Raw genomic sequence first — 22,229 nt, 5'->3', positions numbered from 1 at the left:
ATTTGATTTGCAAAAAAAATTACAATAATTGAATGTATTTTTTCTTAAACCTCCATACTGTAGCTGTGCCTCATGATCTAAATATAAAACAAGCATTGCAAACATTGTTACAGATTCCATTGGCTTCCGATAGAGTTCTTCAACAACATGAATTCTGCTCGAATGTCGCCGCTGTCCGATGTTTGGGCATTTGCAACAACACTGTGGGAAATTTTCTCATTTGGCGTATCTCCAACTCAAATCAACCCGACTTTCACAAAAAAGGTATAATTGAACGTAGTTATGCAGAAAGCAGCCAGTCCACAATTTTGTAAAAATGAGATATTGATGTTATCGGGTGCAGTAAGGTCAATTCTATGTTCTGCTAAAAACAGCCAGACCGCTTTCATACAAAAAATTGTTTTAATCACCTTCTGAAAATGGTATCAATCACAAAAACGGTATTTCTCAATTTGCAGAAAACACCCACAGCACTAAAAAATCTTAACAAATTTTAAAATCATTAAAACTGGTCAAATACATAGTAAAATTCTTGTTTGTAATGTAAAAAAAAAACTAATATATTCCTTGTTTATCATTTGTTAAAGTCAAAAACATTCCAACTGTTGTGGAGATTTGCTTATTCACTCTTTTCACAAAGGTCCTATTATCTCAGTTTCACTTTTCTATAGCTGGCTGCTTTCTGCATAACTACGTTCAATTGTTTATCCATATTGCTGTTTCTTAAGAAGATTTAAGACTTTCCATGAAAAATGCTTCAAAAATAAAGTTTTGTCAATATCATAAGGGTCATATTTTTACAATCATTACCTCCATTGGAAATCTGTTCATTCCTTTTTTTTTATTTTTTTTATTTAATTTAATTGATAATGATTATTAATTTTATCAAGCCTTATATTATTCAAGTCGGTTGCGATGTTGTGCTAGACGTCTAGTACCAGCGCTGATCAGAGAAATTGTGGCTTTGTTAATTTCCGTTTTGCAGCGGCTGGTGACGTGTTGCGTTGCCTGGCATTTGGTGTTGACAGTGCAGTCCATATGTCTTATAATCGAGGAAATACGGTACTTCTCTCAATGCAAAATGGTCAGCGAATAGCAGTTTAGAAGTAGCGAGATCCGAGGTGGGTCAGATTTAGACTAATTCTACCGTGGGGGAAGGGGGTCGAGGTAGGTGAAAAAGTGCAGGTTTTCAGTTAGTAAAATGTAGATGTAATTTTTGAAATATTTTATTTTTTATTTTATTTTCTTTTATTCAGGAAACATACAGTACAGTTACAAAGTTTAATATTTTACACAATTGGACTTAATTCTAATGGACCAGTGAAGTTTCCATATTAAAAAGCAATTAAATCTAATGTTAATTATGAAAGTATAAAAAAGAGAAGGAAAAAGAAAACATAAATGAAAGTTATTTAAATATTTAAATTTAAGTGAAAAAAAAATATATTTTAAGGTTTGTAGTTTGTAGTGAGTATTTACAAATGGAAATAATATTAAAAATGAAGAAAACTTGTAAGAGTAATTAAGAATTAAGAATGGAAATAAAGAATGAAAAAAATACTCCGATGTAAAAATAAAATAAAATAGTAATAACATTTTTTTTTTTTTTTAAAAAAGGAAAAACATAAACACATATTTATTTTAAGAGATTCAAAGAAACGATGAGAAGAATCTTTAAGTGAAATATAAGACAGTAAATTTAAATTTAGGTCAATTTAAAAAACATCTTCAAAATTAATGACACATTATAGTAAGAGCAGCAATATATTGATTTTATTAACTTATATAATATAAGTAATTAAAAGTAGTTTAAAAGTGTAACAAGTATAAAAACATGCCAATGGCAGCAGAGAAAAAAGAAAAAATAAAGAAGGAATAACAAGTATGGCAAGTAATCATTTAAAATTTGAAAAAGCAATATAAGGAGAAGATTTTAAACCAAGAAAAGTCGATAAAATTTCATTAAAGCGATTTTAGAAGTAATACAAAATTTCAAAAGAGAAATTTAATTTATAATAATAATATGAATGTATGTAATTTGAGTGATATAAGAGAAAAAGGGACCAACCGGAGTTTTATTCAAAAGTTTTCACTACACTATTTTTAAATAATTGTAATCCTGTATGATATATATCTATATGGTTAAAAAAGCTGTTAAAAGTGGAACACGATCTGTGTAAAAACGAATTCTGGCAATAGTTCGTATTGACACTAGGTATTCTAAAGGTTGGGTGATTTCGTAGGGCACGTGATGGACAGTTAATTTGAATTTTATTTAGGAGCTGGGATGAATCAGCTAGACTGTTAATAATTTTATAGAGGAATGTGAGGTCCATTAATGTTCTCCTTTTTTCGAGGTTAATCAGTATGTAAGTGCAACCAGATTGTGATAATCCCTTTTTAAAAAATGTTTGATTTCTCAGAGCTACCTTGGAGGTAACCGTCTCCTTCTTCCGGCCGGCTGTCCCCAGGAAGTGTTCAGTGTGATGAAGGCGTGTTGGCACCCCGACCAACACAGCCGAATGCGCGCGCACATGATTATGAGAGACATTAACAATCTCCACTATCAGGGTAAGCTGTCAATACAGAAATAGAACATTATGTATTATGTTGGAAAATTTGTCCAAATCCGGCGCTGCCCGAAAACTAGGTTCGGAGATCGTGCTTTTGCGGTGCCCGAAAACTAGGTTCGTTCATCATACCCTCAATTTTAAATCAGAAAATATAATATGTAATATTAGCTTAGTTAGAATGTAAGTTTACGCATTAAATTGTAAAGCGCCCTCAACGTGATTTTTCCCTAAAACGGCGCCATATTAATCAGCCAAATAATATTACATTCTGATCTTGTAACTTTTTCAGTTTACAACTCTCGACGAAATGTCTACGATACCCTTTCTCCTAAGACAAATAAAGTTACCGGATCCGCCCAAAGCCTCACATCCAATGTTACAGGTAAAGTAGATAGATAACCTATATAACTTCTTATTTTCTATATCCGTACTATATACCGATCGCATGTACAGTTTATTCAAATTCATTCTTTAGTAAACATTTTTTCTTATGTGCGGGTAGCAAAAAGTTTTCATATGAATCGTTGAGACATTGCATAGATTTATATACTATTAATCGTGTTAAATAGGTGCGAAGGTTTTCACAGTCACTGTTATTAATCTGTTTCTTTTTTGGGTGATACCAGTGGGTTGGATTTGTTTCGACGTTTCGGCTACCATTGCAGGAGCCATCTTCAGGGCAAACTGAGTGACTCAGTTTGCCCTGAAGATGGCTCCTGCAATGGTAGCCGAAACGTCGGAGCAAATCCAACACACTCGGTATCACCGAAAAAAGAAACATATTATTGATCGTGTTGTCCAGATGTTTATTAAAATTTATGTTTATGTAGTACATTTTATTTTTGGTATTCTTTAATAATTTGCATGCTTCCACTTTCCTTTATGCTGTATGCCAACTCAATACAGGGCTCTTAGCCTCATAGAGTTAGGGATACGTTATTATTTTTTTGTAATATGTGTCTTTATATAAATAAATAAAATCATTCAAGTGTGCATGCTTTCACAAGCAAAAAATGTATGTTTACTTGGTTTACCGACAGGCACTAACACATAAACGTGTATTTATATAATTTGCATGTTACGTCCAAGGGCTTGAAGCAAAAAAAATTTTTGATCAACATTTGTTAACATTGTCAGATTTTTTATCTTTTTTTATTTTTAATTAACAATTTGAAGTTTTATACTTTTGAACAGTGCTCTCATTGAATTGATATATTTTAAACACTTTTTAGGTGAAAGTGTTATTGATAATCTAACTACAGCTAGTGAACTAGAACAATCATCTTCTTGCTTTAGTGAAATGGACACCACAATGACGTTTGACGGGGTATGTTCTTTTTTCAATAATATTATAAATTGTAAGGTAAGCGCCCTTGAAGTGATTATTCACGAGAACGGCGCTATAAAAATTGACAAAATTTATTATTATTTAGTATAAACTGTGAATGAAATAATTTACATAACGCATAATTTTCTTTTAGTCTGACGATGACACGCCCCCTTACGATATTAACAACTTTTCTTCACATGAAATGCAAGATGTGTTTGAGTGGGAAGATTTTAACGTTATTCTTCAGGGTTGCATTGGACAGGTAAAATATTAACTTCTTTCTTGCACCAAAATGCATATTTTTACCTCTTATTATGTTTTGTCTAGTGGGAGATATTTTTAATAAAAATGAAATTTTTACTTGGTGTTTTAGGGATTTTATGGAGAAGTATTCAAAGGAACTTTGGAATCAAAAGACGGATCAGAGTCCAAACATGTAGCTGTTAAGAGACTGAAACAAACAGTTCAGCCTTCACTTGAGGATTTTGATAGAGAAATTGAAATCATGAAGGTAAGCTCCAAGGAAATCTCACGTGTTTGAGTTATGACTATTTAATTACTACTCTTGAAAGCGCTTAATGAGTCTCCGTAGATAGCAATGTCTCTCGTAGTGTATTTCTGTAACTTGTTATCCGGTCTACATGTGTGAGATAGAGTATTATGATATCCTGTATTGGAGGAGAAATGATCAGGTCTGAATATATCCGGATTATAATAGTTGTAAATGACAGCATGCATCAAAGTTTCATTTTGCTCAAAACTTTTTGGTGTATTACAGTTCGGAATTGAGAAATATACAACTTGACTAAATTTCGAATCCCAGAAATGTTTTTTAATGCATTTACTTGTATATAAACTAATTTACTATTTAATGGTGGTGTTTCAGAGCATTAGACCAGATTTGGTCGTGTGGTTGTCAAAAGTTTTAGTACTAATTGTTATTTTTTCTCGTTAAATATGTATTGTTATTTAATTTACATCTGGTATAGAGAGATACATGCACAGAATTACGACAAAATATGAAACTTAGTTGGCTACAGTAATATCTTAATATGTATTTATAACAATTTGTGTGGATTTATATGCGGATAGGGACAGTTAAATGAAGTAGAGGAAATTGAAACATACATTCTGCATTGTTTTCCAGTCTCTCAAGCACCCCAACATTGTGGACATCATAGCTGTTCTCGAGGAACCACAGGTCCTGATAATGGAGTACATCCAGCATGGATCTCTCCAGAGCTACTTGAAAATATACAAACACACAATTATGGTACATCAACTACTCAAGTACGCCCAAGATGTGGCCATGGTGAGATTTACTTTACATACTCGTAGCTATCTAATTTCATTATTTCCCTATCCTTACCATATTGGTTCACAAATTGCCACCTATCTTGGTTAAGTGATGGCAATCAGTACTAACCAGTCCAGATCAATATTGCATTTAAAAAAAAAACAACAAATATTTCCACCATAAAACATTAAAATAGGAATTTTTTAACGACTAGGGTCGAATTTATTAAATGTCATCCATTTAATCTCAACTTATTTTGAATAAAATCTCAAATAGTAGTGTTTATTTTTTATCTCAGTTAATATTATCAAATTTTGATGAATTGAGTTAGATTATTAAGTTTACAAAATATTACTTAAAATAAAGTTGTAAAAAATCAATATGAAAAACCTGCAAAGGTTCCTTCTTATATTACTTTGGCTGTGGACTGTAATGAAAGGCATTGCTTCTCTGTAGAGATTAATTCTTGGAAGATTAAAGTTAACTCAGGACACTGATGCGGACCGACTGTTGTTTTCGGAGGTAGGCAAGCGAGGCAGGTGCAAGAGAGAGAAAGAGAGCCTGCCTTGTGGGCAGCTCCACGAAATATGCATATAATTTTTTAAGCAGGTCGACTACCGGTTAAACATTAACCTTTCTAATCATGCTGAAAGTATGCAGTACCATGGAATAAACTCTCTTAAAAATCGAAGAATAATGTTGGACCAGTTATTTTTATTCAAATTAATAAATAATAAAATTGATTCTCCTAACCTACTAGAAAGACTTCCATTCCGTGTGCCATCTAGACCGACAAGACAAAATCTTTTGTTTTACACTGAAAACGCGTCAACAAACTATTTTAAACAATCTACAATACCTAGAATATGCGACCAATATAACAATATATTTACCGAGGCTGATATTTTTTGTGACAATGTATGTAAATTTAGGTCAAAAATTATTGAAATTTTGAGAGAAGCAGATTTAACATTATTATTATATAAATATTTTTTCATTTCGTTTCTTTTACATTTATTATATTGAACATAATTTAAATTATTGTATTAAGTGTAAACAATTTTTTTGGTGTGTGCATGAGTTTCTTACTCTAATATACAAAGAAATTGGCAATATATGTGTACATACTGTTTGTTTACCTAATAAAATAAAATAAAAAAATAAAAATAATGCACTGGAACTTACCCACAGAGGAACTTTTATGAAAATTTTATATCGATTATCTGATATGATGTATATATTCTTTGCATCAATTTAAGCCGATGATGGACTCCATGGGACAGAGCAAATATTTGTGTAAAAAAAATTAAGCAATTAAAAATTCTAGGGAATGGAGTACCTGGGAAATATGAATATTGTGCACAGAGATCTCGCCGCCAGGAATATTCTGGTAGTAAACGAGAATCATGTTAAAATATCCGATTTTGGCTTGGCACAGTTCATGCAGGGAGATTACTACATTCTCAAAACTATTCGAGAGCTCCCCCTGAAGTGGTAAGATTACATTTTATATTTGACTTTCAATTGTAATTAATCCAATTTTTGCTGATCTATTTAATTATTAATGAGATTATACGGCGTTATGAAATTGTGCAAATTCAATGCAACAATCGACCATTATGACAATTTCCTTTTTTTTTTACTGATTTACATAAATACATTATTTTATTTTTAATTAAAATTAAAATCCAGGAAGTCATTACAATAAGAAATAAAAAAACAAATGGTTGCCATTAATAAAATGATCAATAATTTATAAATTCTTGTACAAAATAAATGTACATTGGCAGGCTTATTGCTAAAAGCAATATCTTCCGACCAACCAAATATGATGTAGTATATTGAACATTTCAGGTTAAATTAACTGTTAATTTTTATGATTTTCTACCTCATTTGAAAATGGCCTCATAGGGTAAAAGAATTGACAGAAAAACAAAACTCGTTGACTCAACATACATTTAATTTCAATTTAAGTTCCTAATTTAACCTTTTTGTTATTAGGTATGCTCCAGAAAGTGTGAACCATGGGAAATTTTCAACAAAAAGTGACGTTTGGTCCTATGGAGTGACTTTGTATGAAATGTTCTCTTTTGGTGAGGAGCCACCGGCTTGGGGAACAGACTCAACCTCTCCAGATAGATCTTCTAGGTGAATCATCTTATTTTAAATACTTGTTTAACTCTACCACGAGTGTCATATAATTGTAGGATTAAGAAACAAGCCATTGACTGGAAAGATAGTAACGTGCAATTTAGGCCCTTATGGTGCGTGCACTTCACACAAAATATTAATGATTTTGTTCTGAGAATTATCCGTAGTTCATGATTAGATGACGGTCACAGTTTAGGGTTCATTTATTTATTTATTCTGTAATAAAACTACAATCATCTTAATGTTTGACAAAATGTTGTTATATAAGGAGGAATACATTATTTCTTGCCCCCGAGCAGGAGGATGACGATGTCCATCTCCAATTCTGTTTAGCAGAGTTCTTATTGGTCCCTTTAATTATTCATTTAAGATGCGTAGCCGCAGCGAACCCACCATATTCTAAATGTATATACTTTTTTCATATTATTTTTGCTTAATATATTAATTTGTTTATCATTAGGTTGGACCGCCCCAGCTTCTGTCCAGTAGAGGTTTACCTGAATATGCTTCTCCCGTGTTGGAAGTTGGACCCGACAGAGAGATCTTCCTTCACGCAGCTCCTGGCCAAGTGCACGGAACTTCAACATGGAATGCTAACGTAGTCAACAGGAATTTAGTTACTATTACTTTGACATTATCTAACTCAGCTGTCCAATTTTCAACTTTTATTCGAGTTCAAAGGTCTATCGCCATAGATGTATGCAAAGAAAGAGTTAGGAAGGGTGGAGTTGCGAGATTGTCAACAAACAAATCTGGTTCCTGCTACTCAGTGAATAAAATCAAGATAAATAAAAAAATGTTTAAATTGTTGTCTCAAACTAAATTCAAAGTAGGTTCAGTGCAATTGACCATTTTGTTTAAGTGTCTAATTTTGACATTTTACTAAATTGTGACATGCAGTTGCCGCATGTTTAGGAAGAATAAAGTCTTCACATCAATGAATTACGATGCAGAAAGTTAAAAAATTTGGCAATAGAAATATTACTCGAAGTTATAAACATAATTTGGAAAGAAGATTGTTTAAACAGTTATCGTAAAAGTGTGAAATAGTTTTGCCGCGATGTAAATGACAGTTAAAATTCTGCGGTACCATACTAAAAAAAGTGATACCAATAAATAGTTTCACAATATTTAGGGAAAAAATCATTGTATGCAAATTCAAATTTTAATTTTTGTGTTTTTAAGGTTAAGTACCTCCATAAAATTATTTAAACATGTTTTTTTTTATTCAATAAAAAAAAACACTGTCACAAAAAAATATTTTTAATGAAATCATAGGTAAATATGAATAATCCCCAATTATGACCATTTTTTCTGCAGTTTTTCATTTCCTCACTTTGGCGTTTTCCTCAGTTTAACACTTTTTTTGCTGCTCCCTTGAAAAACATAAAACGGGTTTTACTGTATTTAGAAGATGCTGTTGCCAAGTTGAAAATTTTAAACGACAACTCCAATCCAGTAGAACCACCCTTCTGATATATTTCCGCGCATCTTACAATAAGGCTGTAAAATTAACTTATTGAGACTATACATTATGATTTTCAATTCTGTTATTTAATATAAATGATTATAAAAAAATCATAATACTAATATAGTCCCTGTTAGGGTTTGAATTTTGACAACTGAATATTCAGTGAAAGTTTACTTCTACCATATTATTATTGTTTTAATACTATTTGTTATTTATCGATTTGTAAATGAACTGTAAAAATATGGTCTAACATAAATAATTTATTAAAAAAAATAAAAAAATATAGGAAATTATTATAATATTTTGTATTCTTTTTCTGTCTCATTCATACAAATATATTATAAAACATAACTTTACGAGTTATTTTTTGTACCAATAAACAAATCTGTCTTACTTTTACCAATGTGACTTATTTTAGATTGAATTAAAATACGCTTAAATATTTCAATACACTTGATAGTAAAAAAAATGTTTTCTTTAGGACTGTGTTTTTACCAGATCATGAAGAGTAATATTTTGTTGAATCCTAGGATTCAACAAAATATTACTTTGATTAGTGTGAATTGTGTTTGTATTATTATTTCAGTAACGATTTCATTCTTTAATATGAAAAATATGTTTTTTATTCAATCTTAAGCATTTTTGTATATATGTGTGCGTATAATTTAACCATACTTATTGGTTTTGTGATGCAAGTTGAGTCTTTCCGCATTTCTGTTGTGCGTGTATATTTATAATAATATAAAATTGCGATTTTATACTAACATGAATCAAATAACTTTGAAAATTTTAATTGATCAAATAATGGGAAAAAATAACAGTGTCGTTGTGCCAGCAATAACTGTTAAGTGAACTTTCTTTTTTAAAAGTATTTTTAATTTCTCTTTTTTTATATAACAAAAAAGATTACACAATTTTTTTTTAACAATATATACAATTAAATATTTTTTTAAATAAATTTATGTAATTTTCCTTTTTTTTACCAATAAAAAAAAACAATTTATCTAATTATTTTCCAGAATTGAAAAAAAAGATAATTAACAGATATTGCCGGCGCAATGATGATAACATGCCGTAGAGCTTTATGCTATTATTAACTAAGGTTTAGTTATTTTGTTAAAATATGTAATTAATTTGAGAAAAATTCAAAAATTTATTTCTTTAAAGAAAAAAATGAGTTTATTCACGGATGGAAGAATTTAAGAAATATACACATTCAAACATAGGTAGAATGGTGAATGATACGCAGTGTGTAAAGCAATTACTTGAACCAGCTGGTAATAGGTTAACCCCTGTAAATGTCTAGACCAGCGGCCTGCAGGCCAGATCTGGTGCGCAAAGTGCTCCCTTCTGGCTCCTGTTCAATTTCTCAACGGACCACAGTAGTACATGCAGCCCGGCCGTCAGTCGAGGATTTCACTTTGTTTTTTTGTAAATTAGAGTGAGTATTCTGGGTAACAAGTTTTGCAGTCAGTATGTTCTGTATTAAAATGTCATTTCAAATTGTATTTTTTCATTACTTAATAGACATTAGGCACTTTGGTTTTAAATCAGTTGTGTTCGGCTCGCAAGAGCACGAGTGATGTCGACGGTCGAGTGACCCCCAAAAAGAATTGGTATATTCATATGGCCCGCCACTAAACCTAATTGCCCACCGCTGGTCTAGACCTATATTCTATTATCAAAGAGGTTTTTCATCTCTATTGAAATATCTGTAAATAATAATCTATCAAATTAGATAGAAAAAAATAAATTGGTAACATCACACACTGATAAAGTATATTTATGATTGTCTATTTTTAAGGCTTTATGATCATTTCCTGTTTACTACCTTGATTTCTTAGAAAATGTTTTATATACACACACTTTATTCGTGTTGTTGAATAAGACTGTAAATTATTATAATATTGTATTTATGCTTTAAATTTTTATCATAATGTAATTTTTATTGTCAATTATAATAATGAAGTGTAGAAACTTCCTTTGTAAAATAACAACGAAAAATAGGGTACAATTTTACAAATAATTATTGTTATCGTTCCAAATAAATTAATTCGGGATTTTTACAGAAATAGCAAAAATATACTCCGGACATAGTTAGGTCAAATAGACATTTTTTATTCAACTTTATGTATAATAAATACTTTATTTATTATTGATTTTACTAAATAATATTATAAGAAAACACTTCACCAATCTATAGACAAAAACTACACATTGTCGGTCAGCGTGCATTACTACCAAATTTTTCAATTCAATATTCCTTCTGATTCTATTTCATAATATTATGCAGAAAAAATGTCTAATTTAAAGATTTATTTTCGCAATATTTGAGCAAACTAGTTTTTAGAAATTACCAATCTCGTTTTTAAAAAATGCCTAATCTAAAATCAATATTTTGTTACTTTAAAAGGAAGAAAAAAAAATGCTTTGTATGATTGTTTAATTTGGAATCTATTTTTAAGTAAAATCAAAACATGGGAATAATAAATATTCATACCGATTATGAACATCTTAATACTGTATTTTGATGGGCAGAACAAATATTTGTGTCTATTTTATATTATCTTTCAAAATATGCATGTGTATTTTTTTAAAATAATGTAAATCTCATTTATTAGTTTTTTACTAAAAAAAAAAAAATTACAATATTCTAATATAGGTGTGTAGTGCTTTCCTGAAATTATTAAAAAGTGCCTTGTGCCATTTTGTGTTAATTAGTTAATAATATCTTGTTTATATTTAAATCTTAATTTCTCGAAAGGAATTGATACTTATATTTATAGTAATTGTATATTTTAAGTGCCATGAAGAAAATGTATTGCTAAACCGGGAGAAAGTTTATTCTGTTCCTACAATAATTTTAATAGACAATATTTTTAATGTTTTGGCTTTGGAATAGATGAATTGTTTTTTGAAACATTTTTTTTTATTTTGAGCATATATTATGTTTTTTGTACATATTGGTTTTCTACATTGAAATAGCAATAATCAAAATTATTTTTTAAATATACAAAACAGTTTTTTTATGTCCTTGAATATCACATTGTTGGTGCGGAAAAATGACAAATTTGAACATTATGTATTTATGATTACCAATAAATAGCATTTTTTATGAATGCTGATGATTTTTAAGAACAATTTTAAAACATTACAAATTATGAATGAAACTTGAAAATGAAATATGCAATAAAATAATTTATTTTTAAAAATATGCATGTATTATTGAGTTTTGTAAACTCAACTGCAACATATTATGACTTTCCTGACTAACAGTCCTATATCACAATATTATTGATTAAAAAACACATGTTATGTACTAACTGATATAATAAATTAATACATACCTGTTCTTAAATATTATTTAAGAACAGGTATTGAGAAAAGAACAGGCTATTGTAAATTAGAAAAGTATAAAATTTCATACCAACAAAATGCCCATTATTATGACTGTTAGTCAAGAAAGGAATAATGTGAGTTATGTACTTAAATAAATATGTACATATTTATAGTAAAGATACCTCTAGTTTCAGTCGTTTATTTTGAAATCTATTGATCTAGTTAATATATGAACAGATTTTGATCTCACAAAAAATATATATAGAGTGAATGAATTGTAAGAATTTAAACATAGCATCATTAAGTTTGTTTTATGCATTTATTTTCGCTTGGATAGTTCGTTATCTGTGATTTAGTATAAAGAATCGACATTGTCTTGCCACAAATTAATAAAGGTATAATTTTAACATCTGTCTTGTTTTATTTATCAATTTTCCTTTTAATATAAAATATATGGGGTAAATTATATAAAAACATGACAACCAAGCCATGGTGTAATAGGTAAAAGATCTGACACATTGATACGTCATACACATGAGGATTTTGGGTTTGATAGGGTTAGCTAACTTTTCACAACCTTTGTTATTTTTGATCACTATCTTTCCGGCAACAAAAATTATGAAGATGTTTGTATGTTTTGCAGGGATGTGCATACCACTCTTAAAAATTATTTAGTATGCTACATACATGGACCCATATATTGAGGAGAATAAACATAAATGTATGAAATTACATTTTAACAGTAGTTTTTATTCATTAAATTTATATAAACAATAACTAAACGTAAATAATACATTTTTAAAATTGTTAAAATATACGATATTGAAGGTGAATGAGAATGCGTATACTTTAATTTTCTGTATTTGTTAAATTCTAAAATATAACAATATTACACACTATTATACTATTTAATATGTATTATCGGAAAGCCCCTGCCTCGCGTACGGTCGTCGATTGAATGACTGCGTGTTTTGGAAGGAAGAATGAAGTCGGGAATCTTGAGATTGTGTCTGAATAGTCTGTTGTATCTCCATGCATAAAAGGTCATCTAAACTCTGAAATTATACTTAGTTTTAAAAAACATTATAGTATTTGTACTAAACTTACACCAATACTTCTATAATAAATCTCTTCCTCTGTAATTATTCTCAAGTAGTTGTACGAAATTAAAGATAGACTTGCCTTATTATCGATTAGCTGTCTGTCCTCGAGACCTTTTAGGGTCTGTTTGAATTCTCGTTTTATGTCTGCATTATTACTTTTCTCAACAGACAACTTTAGTCGTTCAATCTAAAATAAGGGAAAAACAATTAGTTGAAAAAACTGAAATGTAATTTTTTGTTCTGGACATCTTTACGCCTTCGAACCAAAGATTTTGCATAAACCTAGAAATTACTGTACACGAATAAGAAAAGGGGGAATTGAAATAAACAAGCACCCGAAAATTACTAACAAAGATGACGGGCTGAAATTACACTTAACAAGGTTCCCGGCACTACAAACTATAAAATTGACATGGAATGTGTCTGCTGCCAACTGCGACACGGTACAAATTACTAGTACATAAACACATATTTTCTTCTACAAAACACATAGTTAACATTGAAGATGGCTCCTGCAAAAGTAGGTAGGAACGAATCCAACATACACGGGATCACCCAAAAAAGATACCGTGAAAACCTAGGCACCTATATGCACTCGAATATCAGTAAGTATAAGCCTATTGTTATAATATAGATGAAAATTGAAATGTCCGTAAATATACATACCGAGTCAATTGTAAATGTATTTTTAACATTTTCACCAGTATCAAAGTCCAATACAGAACGCAATACAGGAAGGGCATCATCAGCCCTGTTTAATTCAGCAAGAGCAGCAATCTACAAAATATTTATTTGTGATAAAAAAAACAATACAAAAACATTAGTGAAAACAGTCAGTAACAAAGAAGTTTCATTGAGTAAAATCAAAGAAACGTAAAATCTTTTTAACATTCTGAGGTAAAAAAATGAATAAATAAGCATAATTTGTGCATTGAATAGATGATAGATTTATATACTATTAAGCGTGTTGTCCAAATGTTTATTCAAGTTTATGTAATAATTTATATTTTCAGTATTCTTTAATAATATAATTATTTTAGTGTGTAATTTTTATTGTTAATTATTATGGCTTGACATGGGCACAGCCTAAAAAGCATTCATTAATATTTGAACGAGTGTAATTTTGAATGAATGTATAAATAAATAAATATGCGTGCTTACTTTTTACATTATGTTGTATCCCAACTCAACACAGGGCTCTTGGCCACACAGAATTAGGGATACGTTATTTTTTTGCAACATGTGCATTTTTATGAATAAAAAAAAAAATATATATTTTAAGGTAATTTTTAAAATCTATAATGATGTATATAAGTGGTATCTTGTACAAATTATTGAGAGAGAAAAAAACAAATATCTACAGTACATTCAAATGATTAATAATGTCTGCTTTTTGTGTGCGTAAGAGTAAGTTTTTATATAAATAATTGTAGTGTGCCTACTAACACAAACAAAATTTGTATGTTTACTTAGTTCACTAACAGGCACTAACCCATTAACACAGGGTTATTGAAGATTCAAACACACTGAGCCTAGCAATGACGTATAATTAAATAGACACATTACGAGCACGGAGAAAATAGCATTCCAATTGGCGGATTCGCCTTCATTCTCTAACGGACTTCCATCATGATCAGACTAATTATGAACAAGTAAATTTGTTGCAACAGAGGGAAAAGAAGAGAAGGAATATGGAAGTCTAGGCATTTACAGGGCTTATGAACCGCATTGGTTGGTTTGAGTGGTCACTTCACACAATGTGCAACATTCTCCAAGCATTTGGATATACTAAGTAAATAATTAGTTATATCTCTAAGTGACTTGAATAAGTTCTCGCTGTTACTCGACAGATGGTGTTATCTTTGCCTGTTTGCATCAGGCAGTACTGCAGCCAACTTCATCATGAATATCCACCATTATTAGTATTGGAATGACAGTATATGTTATTTCGCCAAAGTGTAAACAACATATTTTTTTATAGCGTTAAACATGTTGAATTTCGTACCAACAGTTTTTTTTTAAAAATCTTTAGTTGAAGCACATAGAATTCTTGTGGAGACTTACGGCGAACACACTCTGTCGGAAACAACATGCAGGGTTTCGACGCTTTTAAAATAATGATTTTGATGTTAAAAATAAAGAACGGTCTGGAGCACCGAAAAAGTTTAAAGACCAAAATTCGTAGCAATACTTAATGAATACCATTGTCGGACGCAAAACAAACTTGCAAAATTATTAGGAGTTGACCACACAACAGTTGCCAAATGTTTAAAAGCATTACGAATTATTAAAAAGCGAGGAAATTTGGTGCCGTACGAATTGAAGCCGAGAGAGGTTGAACAAAAACAGTCACATTCAAGTCCCCGATACATTGTTAAAAATTTTGACAGCTGCCTGCTAGTATCTTATCTATAGTCACGAATTTTAGAGAAATAAATATGAACAAAGGATACATGTGTATCGTGATACACTGTCTCTTTTTTTGTTGTACAAATTGTTAAAGGGAACATAATATTTGCTATAATCGTAGATGTAGCTCGTATGGGAATAACGTGTCTATTTATTATATGTCAGTAGTATCTATGTACGTTGTCTATATTTCAAAATGTATTTACTGAAATTGTAAAATTTCTACTCAAAGTTGTCAAATTAGTGTACATGTTTTTAAGAAACACAATATGCATAGATAATTAAATGCTATAGAATTACAATTCTTATTTATTGAAATAATTATGTTTTCTAAAAAAGTACACTGGCTTAGGTTACATGATATTTTGTGCCAATTAATAATAATATTTAAAACAATTTTTCTTACTTTCAAGCCCATCAAATTTAATTTACATTCTTGTTGATTGAAGCTGGGATTCTTGTCTCAAATGCTTTTATTTTACATTTGCACAGAGCTGCAAATGTAAAATAAAAGCATTTGAGACAAAGAATCCCAGCTTCAATCAACAAAGAATGTAAATTAAATTTGATCGGTTGAAAGAAATTGTTGTATCGTCATGACCGTAGAACGATGGATGTGCAAAAATTGTGACATTGACCACTTTTAAATATTTGATCTTAAAAAGGTTATATAAAGGCTCTATATTCCAGATTTTAAAAAATTAAAAAATACATATAACTAACCCAAGTATCAAAGGATATTCTATTGTTTATGAAATTCTATATAGTTTATCTGTCAAATATAGGTTTGCAAGGTAATTTACTAAATTGGTTTTAAAAGCTATTTATGTGGTAGAACACAACTAGTAAAATTAGATAATATTATAGTGAAGAAAAAAACATTGATTTTGGTGTACCACAGTGTAGTATTTTGGGACCGATTTTGTTTATTTTGTATATTAATGATTTATGTCTGACACACATAAAAAAATTGTGTTATAATTGCATTTGCAGATGACACTGTTCTAATTTTTACTTGTGACAAATGGGATGAAACTTATTCTACGGCTCTGTCTGTCGATTCTGTCCTTAAAACAGGTTGTACCTAGTTAGGCAGACTAGACATGATCCAGAGAAATCTATTACCTAAGTGTTTATGTAGTAGATAAAGTTATTGTTATTTTTGTTAATAAACTTTGATTATTATTATTATTATTGTACTTATCGAGTTATGACTTACATCATAAGGATAGAGGAGGGGGTAATTGTGTTTATGGTGGGATAGGGGTAGGGGAGGGGGTAATTGTGTTTAAGGGAGGGTTAGACTTTACAGGCAAAATATTGGAAATAGGGCTTTGACTTAAATTACCCTTACCCCTACCCCGCCATAAACACAATTACCCCCCTCTCTATCCTTATCGACACCCACTGTTCACTGTTTCTTTTACGTATGTATATTTAGTTATTATATAACCCTGAAGAGGGCAATGTGAGTTGCCGAAACTAGCCGGTTGTGACAATAAAAAAAGTGGTTCATAAAACAAAATAAATTGATTTATTCCTTCAAAACATAACAATGAACTACAAAGTCAGTGCTACTAACATCCAAAATAATACTTTATTTTTATTGAACACAATCTATTTTTTAATACTAGATGCTAGGGATTATTGGATACTAAACAATTACAGTAAGTATAAATAATAGATGATGTTCAATAATAATTAATTAATAATTTTATTTTTTAAGTCTTACCAGAAAAGAATGTAACAGCTCGTCTCATAGGTATGTGTCCTATTTCTGATAAATTGGCCCAAAGCTTTTTGGCATACTCAAAACTTTGTGGAGTATTCTAAAGTGGTAAACATTTATATAAAATAATATTCAAGAACTCAGAAAATGAGGAAATATGGGAACACAGAAAATGAGGAAATGAGGGAACACAGAAAATGAGGAAAATTTCTAGGGGGAAAAATTGAATAGACCAGAAAATTTAACCCATCGAAGGATGATCATTTATTGATTTATGAACTTAATTATTTTAATTACAGATTTTATTCATTAATAACAAACAATTTGTTGAAATTATTATTGAACATAGAATTATGTGTTAAGGAAATACTAGTTGTTAATTCTGTACAACTATCTGAATGACCATATTTATTACATGAAGGCGAGATGATCAAAATTACGATTCAGGTGCCAGTCCAGGGACTATGAAATAATACAGTTTGAAAACACCTTGTTAAATCAATATTTCAAGTCGGGAATCGAATCCAAGACCTCTTACATCGTAAGCAAATGCGGTGACCTGATTTTAGCTTGTATATTGTATGGTGCTACGCATGTGAAATGTTTGTTATTTGTTTTTTTGTAAGTGTTATTGTTCTAAAGGTCATTGATTCGCCGTTTCCTAACTCGGCACTCGGGAAAAAGTCCTCTGGGCCAATTTTATCCACAAAGATTAAGTTTTCTGTATGAAAAATATAATATGTATGCAATTTTTTTTTCTAAACATGTTTAATTACAGGTCACTGATAAAGATACTTAAAACTTTCATACAGATATACACATTTTCCTACATAAATGTCGATTTTACTTTATACCGTCTCGATATGTACTGATGTGGATAGCGTTTGTAAACGCGGCCCTAAATTTGGAACATGGTTAATTATGAAATTATTATGTCTTAAATATTGTCAATTTCTATTTTGAACTTGCTTGAAGAATACATCTCTGGGGGTGAAATAGACCAAAAACTCTGGACAAGTGTTTTAGACGACTAAATAAATAGAAATTGCGGGTTTGCCTACCGAGCTTGAGGTCCTGGGTTCGATTCCTGGGAGGGTCAACATGAAATATTGTTTTTTTTTTTTAAGAAAAAAGAAATATTAGCGTTCTTACAATTTACCCAAATATTTCAATTTTGGTGACCATTTTCAATGAGTTGTAAATAACTCACTATTATAAAATGGAAATCAAGTCGGGGTAGAGTGGGGTTTGAACCTCGGACCTCTGATCTGTGGAGTCCGCAACATTAGCCACAGGACCACAACCTGATTCAAAATGTATAAAGTCGTTTTATACAGCAATATTATATTGTCCTTGGACTGGCTCCTGAAGCGAAAGACTGATCACCTTACCTTCCTATAACAGACCTATGCATTTTTTCTTGTTGTAAATGTATATTTAGTTTTTTGTAAATTGAGTTAGATTAACTCTTTAAAAGACCACTGAAATGTCATGTCACTAAATATATTAGGCAAAAAATTAGATATTTTGAAATGCATAAATTTAAAAACAAAAACAGAAAATTATAATATATGTAGGTTTACTGTTTAATCATCTGTTTTCCGTAATTTATAAAAATAATAATAATAAAATTCAGGACTGTTATAACAAAATATGACTTCAGTATTCTAAAAAATAAAAGAGATTTATATCAAGCCCTGTATTCTATGTAGACTTGTGTGACATCACAGCCACACAGGAGTTGACAAGTTAAGAAACATCACTTAATTCTCAAAGTTACATGGCCATAAGGCCATGAGGTATTAAAGGAAATAATATTAAACAAATTTACCTGTTTATAGCAGGTAGCTACAGCAAGCACAACGAGGTGTTTGGGATATTTGGTCATGTGGGCTTGCTTAGAAACTGCATACTCAAACACCTTCAGTACATCATTATACATCTCGTGCTTGTAAAGAAGATCCATCAGTATATGATACGACATTTGTTGATCGAAAAACCCATCTGTTTCAGGATGTTCAAAAATCTGGAAATAAACGTAGGAAATATAATTTTGAAATACCTATATTTTAAGTACCCAAATTTAAATAACAATTAAGATGAGAAAAGGTATTGTCATTTAAATATTGAAAATAAAATACAATAATGACCCTCTTTTTTAAAAAAAATAGATAATTTTGATTTGCCTAAATATTTCCATTTTGGGGTCCATTTATAACAAGCTGAAAAAAAAAACTATTTTTAGAAAATGGGAAAGTTGCGACAGAGCGGAATTCGATCCACAGATTTCCTAACTTGGGGTGATGTTTTAAATTTTAATTCAAAATTACTACAGGTTCTTTTGTTAAAATTGCTTTTATTGTCAATTATTTTACTCTTTTATTTATTATTTCGAGCAAAACTAGCAAAACTAAATCACCCCCCTCGAATCTAGGCAAGCAGAAAACTATTGAGTTTAACATAGGAATACTGGAGAAATCTAAAGCTTGATTTTGTGATTTCAAGTAGTAAAAAAACGGCAGATCATAGGAGTTGTCGGATAATCAAGCGGCGAATTACTGATTGTGAATTCAAGTAGTAAAAAAATGGCAGATCATAGGAGTTGTCGGATAATCAAGCGGCGAATTACTGATAAAGTACTGTATTTGTTAGATGGCTTCAGCCAGACGACAGAATTTGATTCAGGATACGGAACTACCCGATGTAAGGAGTACTGCTTTACCCACTGTTAAAACTACTGGGAGTCATCCTTAATTCTGACCTTTCTCGTGACGCTCAAATTAGTAGAACGATAAGATCATGCTGAGACAGATTAAATGCAAAAATTTGCCAGTTGATGCCGCCCGTCAATTAATAAATGCGTTTGTAGTGTCTAGAGTCGATTATTGTAATGGTATCTACGCAGGTCTACCAATGAATAAAATGACTCGCTTACAGTCTGTATTGAATGCCGCAGCGAGACTTATTTTTGGAATCTCTAAGTTCAGTCATATCACTCTACTACTTCGGGAATTACACTGGCTACGTTTCCCACAGAGGGTGGAATATGTATAAGTCACTGCACAACTCTGCTCCAGAATATCTAAGGGAACTCTGCATTCCAGATGAACTAGCTGACAGACGTCTTACGCTTAGATCAGCTACATCAACGTCGAAAGGAAAAGTTATTATACCTCTACGCAAACAGCGCACTAAATTTGGCGAACGCGCATTTGCGGTTGCAGGCCCTAGGGCATGGAATGCTCTCCCAGCAGAGGTCCGAAACTGTGAGAGTAAAGTGATGTTTCGGAAGAAACTTAAAACCCTCTTGTTCTCTAAATCATTTTAATAAATTCTGAGCATGTGGTGACAAAGTACATTATTTTTCTTAAATTAAAAAGTTAAATATATATCTTTATATAATCACTTTGTAAAGCGCCCTTGAGGTATTATATTACGAAAATGGCGCTATATAAGTTATCCATAATTATTATTATAAATGCTAAATTGAGACGCCTTAAATGATATCATTGACATTTATCATAAAAAAATTATATAGTACAGAACTGTTAAAATTTCAAAAATAGGTTAATATTCACTACTAAGTTTTACCTTGATAAGTAAGCTTGTATAGTTTAAAAATCAGTCAGTAAGGAAATATAAAATAGGTAGTTAGTGCTTTAAAAAAAAATAAAAATAAAGAAATTATTAATTAAAAAGGCGGTTTCCTGTGGTGTAATGGTTATAGCGGTTGTCTTTATGCACGGGCATGGAATTCCATATTTGATTCCAGTTGAGATCAAAAATGTGATTTTTTCCTAAACAAGGATGTGTTTTACTATAAATTCACCATAGTAATAAATAATTTATAATCTTTTCATTATTTACCGTATGGTAAAACAGGGTTGTGTATGTTAATAATTCATATACTTACGGTTAAGATGCGCAGTTCACAAAAACTATGAAACATATCGATTGTCAACCTTGTCTGGAATCCAACTCAGGACCTGGCAGGCAAATGCGCTAACATCTACACCTATGATAGTAAAATAATCCAGAAACTCACTTTTAATGCTTCCTCTGGTTTGTCCAAGTGATGGAACAACCGCATGACCACAGGACCAAATATAAAACTTCCGAACCTCAAATCTTTATTTTGTTTGTTAAACCTAAAAGAAAAATCAACACAAAATTGTAATTTGTGATCAAGGAAAACATTCGAGTGATTCATTATTCAAATTCCAATTTTTAAATAAGTTATAAGTATCCAGAGCTTGTTGAAATGATCAGTGTGAGAGTGCCTGTTGGCCAATCAAGAGTTTAAGTGCCAATCCCCACCATTTGTATCTTTATCCTAATATTAATATTAATAAAGCGCGCCCAGCGCCTGCGGTGAGCCAAACAACTAGCCGATTATTTCAGCTTATTTTTTCATACAATTTGAATGTCTTAACCCCAGTGCGGGTTTTTTCTCCTAGATTAAACTTGCAGATTACACAAATTATTTGAAGATTCTTGATTTGGAAAACCAGTTTGTAATGATTGTTTATTTACTAATGTCATAATAATAAAATTAATAAAAAGTCATTATACCCGTATGCAGCTATCGCATTAATGTAGTCGCAGGCCCTGTGGCACAAAATGCCCTCCCAACACAAGTGCGAAACTGTGAGAGTGTAGTGATGTTTCGGAAAAAAACTGAAAGCCCTCTTTTCTTTAAATCATTTGAATAAAACCATAGCATTGAACTTAAAATAAATTGTTTCACTAAAGTTTTTATGTCAAATTAAAATTGATTTTCATAGAATCACTTTGTTAAGTGCCCTAGAGGTATTATAATATGAAAAT

At 30.7% G+C, this 22,229-nt stretch overlaps 2 protein-coding genes across 2 annotated transcripts in view; one reads left to right on the top strand and one right to left on the bottom strand.

Annotated features, from left to right (window-relative positions):
- Positions 1-8,743, top strand: part of hop (tyrosine-protein kinase hopscotch) — a 42,259-nt gene extending 33,516 nt beyond the window's left edge. Inside the window, exons 14-23 of the mRNA XM_088243141.1 lie at positions 114-264; positions 2,424-2,571; positions 2,863-2,955; positions 3,806-3,900; positions 4,055-4,165; positions 4,277-4,414; positions 5,051-5,215; positions 6,528-6,694; positions 7,202-7,348; positions 7,812-8,743. Of these exons, the coding sequence (XP_088099267.1) occupies positions 114-264; positions 2,424-2,571; positions 2,863-2,955; positions 3,806-3,900; positions 4,055-4,165; positions 4,277-4,414; positions 5,051-5,215; positions 6,528-6,694; positions 7,202-7,348; positions 7,812-7,953 (1,357 nt within the window). The 3' untranslated portion in view covers positions 7,954-8,743. The remainder of the gene's footprint in view (positions 1-113; positions 265-2,423; positions 2,572-2,862; positions 2,956-3,805; positions 3,901-4,054; positions 4,166-4,276; positions 4,415-5,050; positions 5,216-6,527; positions 6,695-7,201; positions 7,349-7,811) is intronic.
- Positions 8,744-13,006: 4,263 nt separating this feature from the next.
- Positions 13,007-21,550, bottom strand: LOC148285584 (pentatricopeptide repeat-containing protein 2, mitochondrial-like; the record flags this gene model as incomplete). Its single annotated transcript, XM_088243317.1, has 7 exons — positions 13,007-13,216; positions 13,344-13,451; positions 13,931-14,041; positions 16,106-16,167; positions 17,406-17,502; positions 19,234-19,428; positions 21,448-21,550. Coding segments are annotated over 7 exons (823 nt in total), but the record flags the coding sequence as incomplete, so codon positions are not given.
- Between the last annotated feature and the right edge of the window lie 679 nt (positions 21,551-22,229).

This window comes from Micrasema longulum, unplaced genomic scaffold, assembly GCF_059751315.1.
Source record: "Micrasema longulum isolate JH-2025_06_02 unplaced genomic scaffold, ASM5975131v1 h1tg000020l, whole genome shotgun sequence".
Classification (NCBI taxonomy): domain Eukaryota; kingdom Metazoa; phylum Arthropoda; class Insecta; order Trichoptera; family Brachycentridae; genus Micrasema; species Micrasema longulum.
The sequence above is the reverse complement of the archived record's forward strand: the minus strand, read 5'-3'. Positions and strand labels throughout refer to the sequence as shown.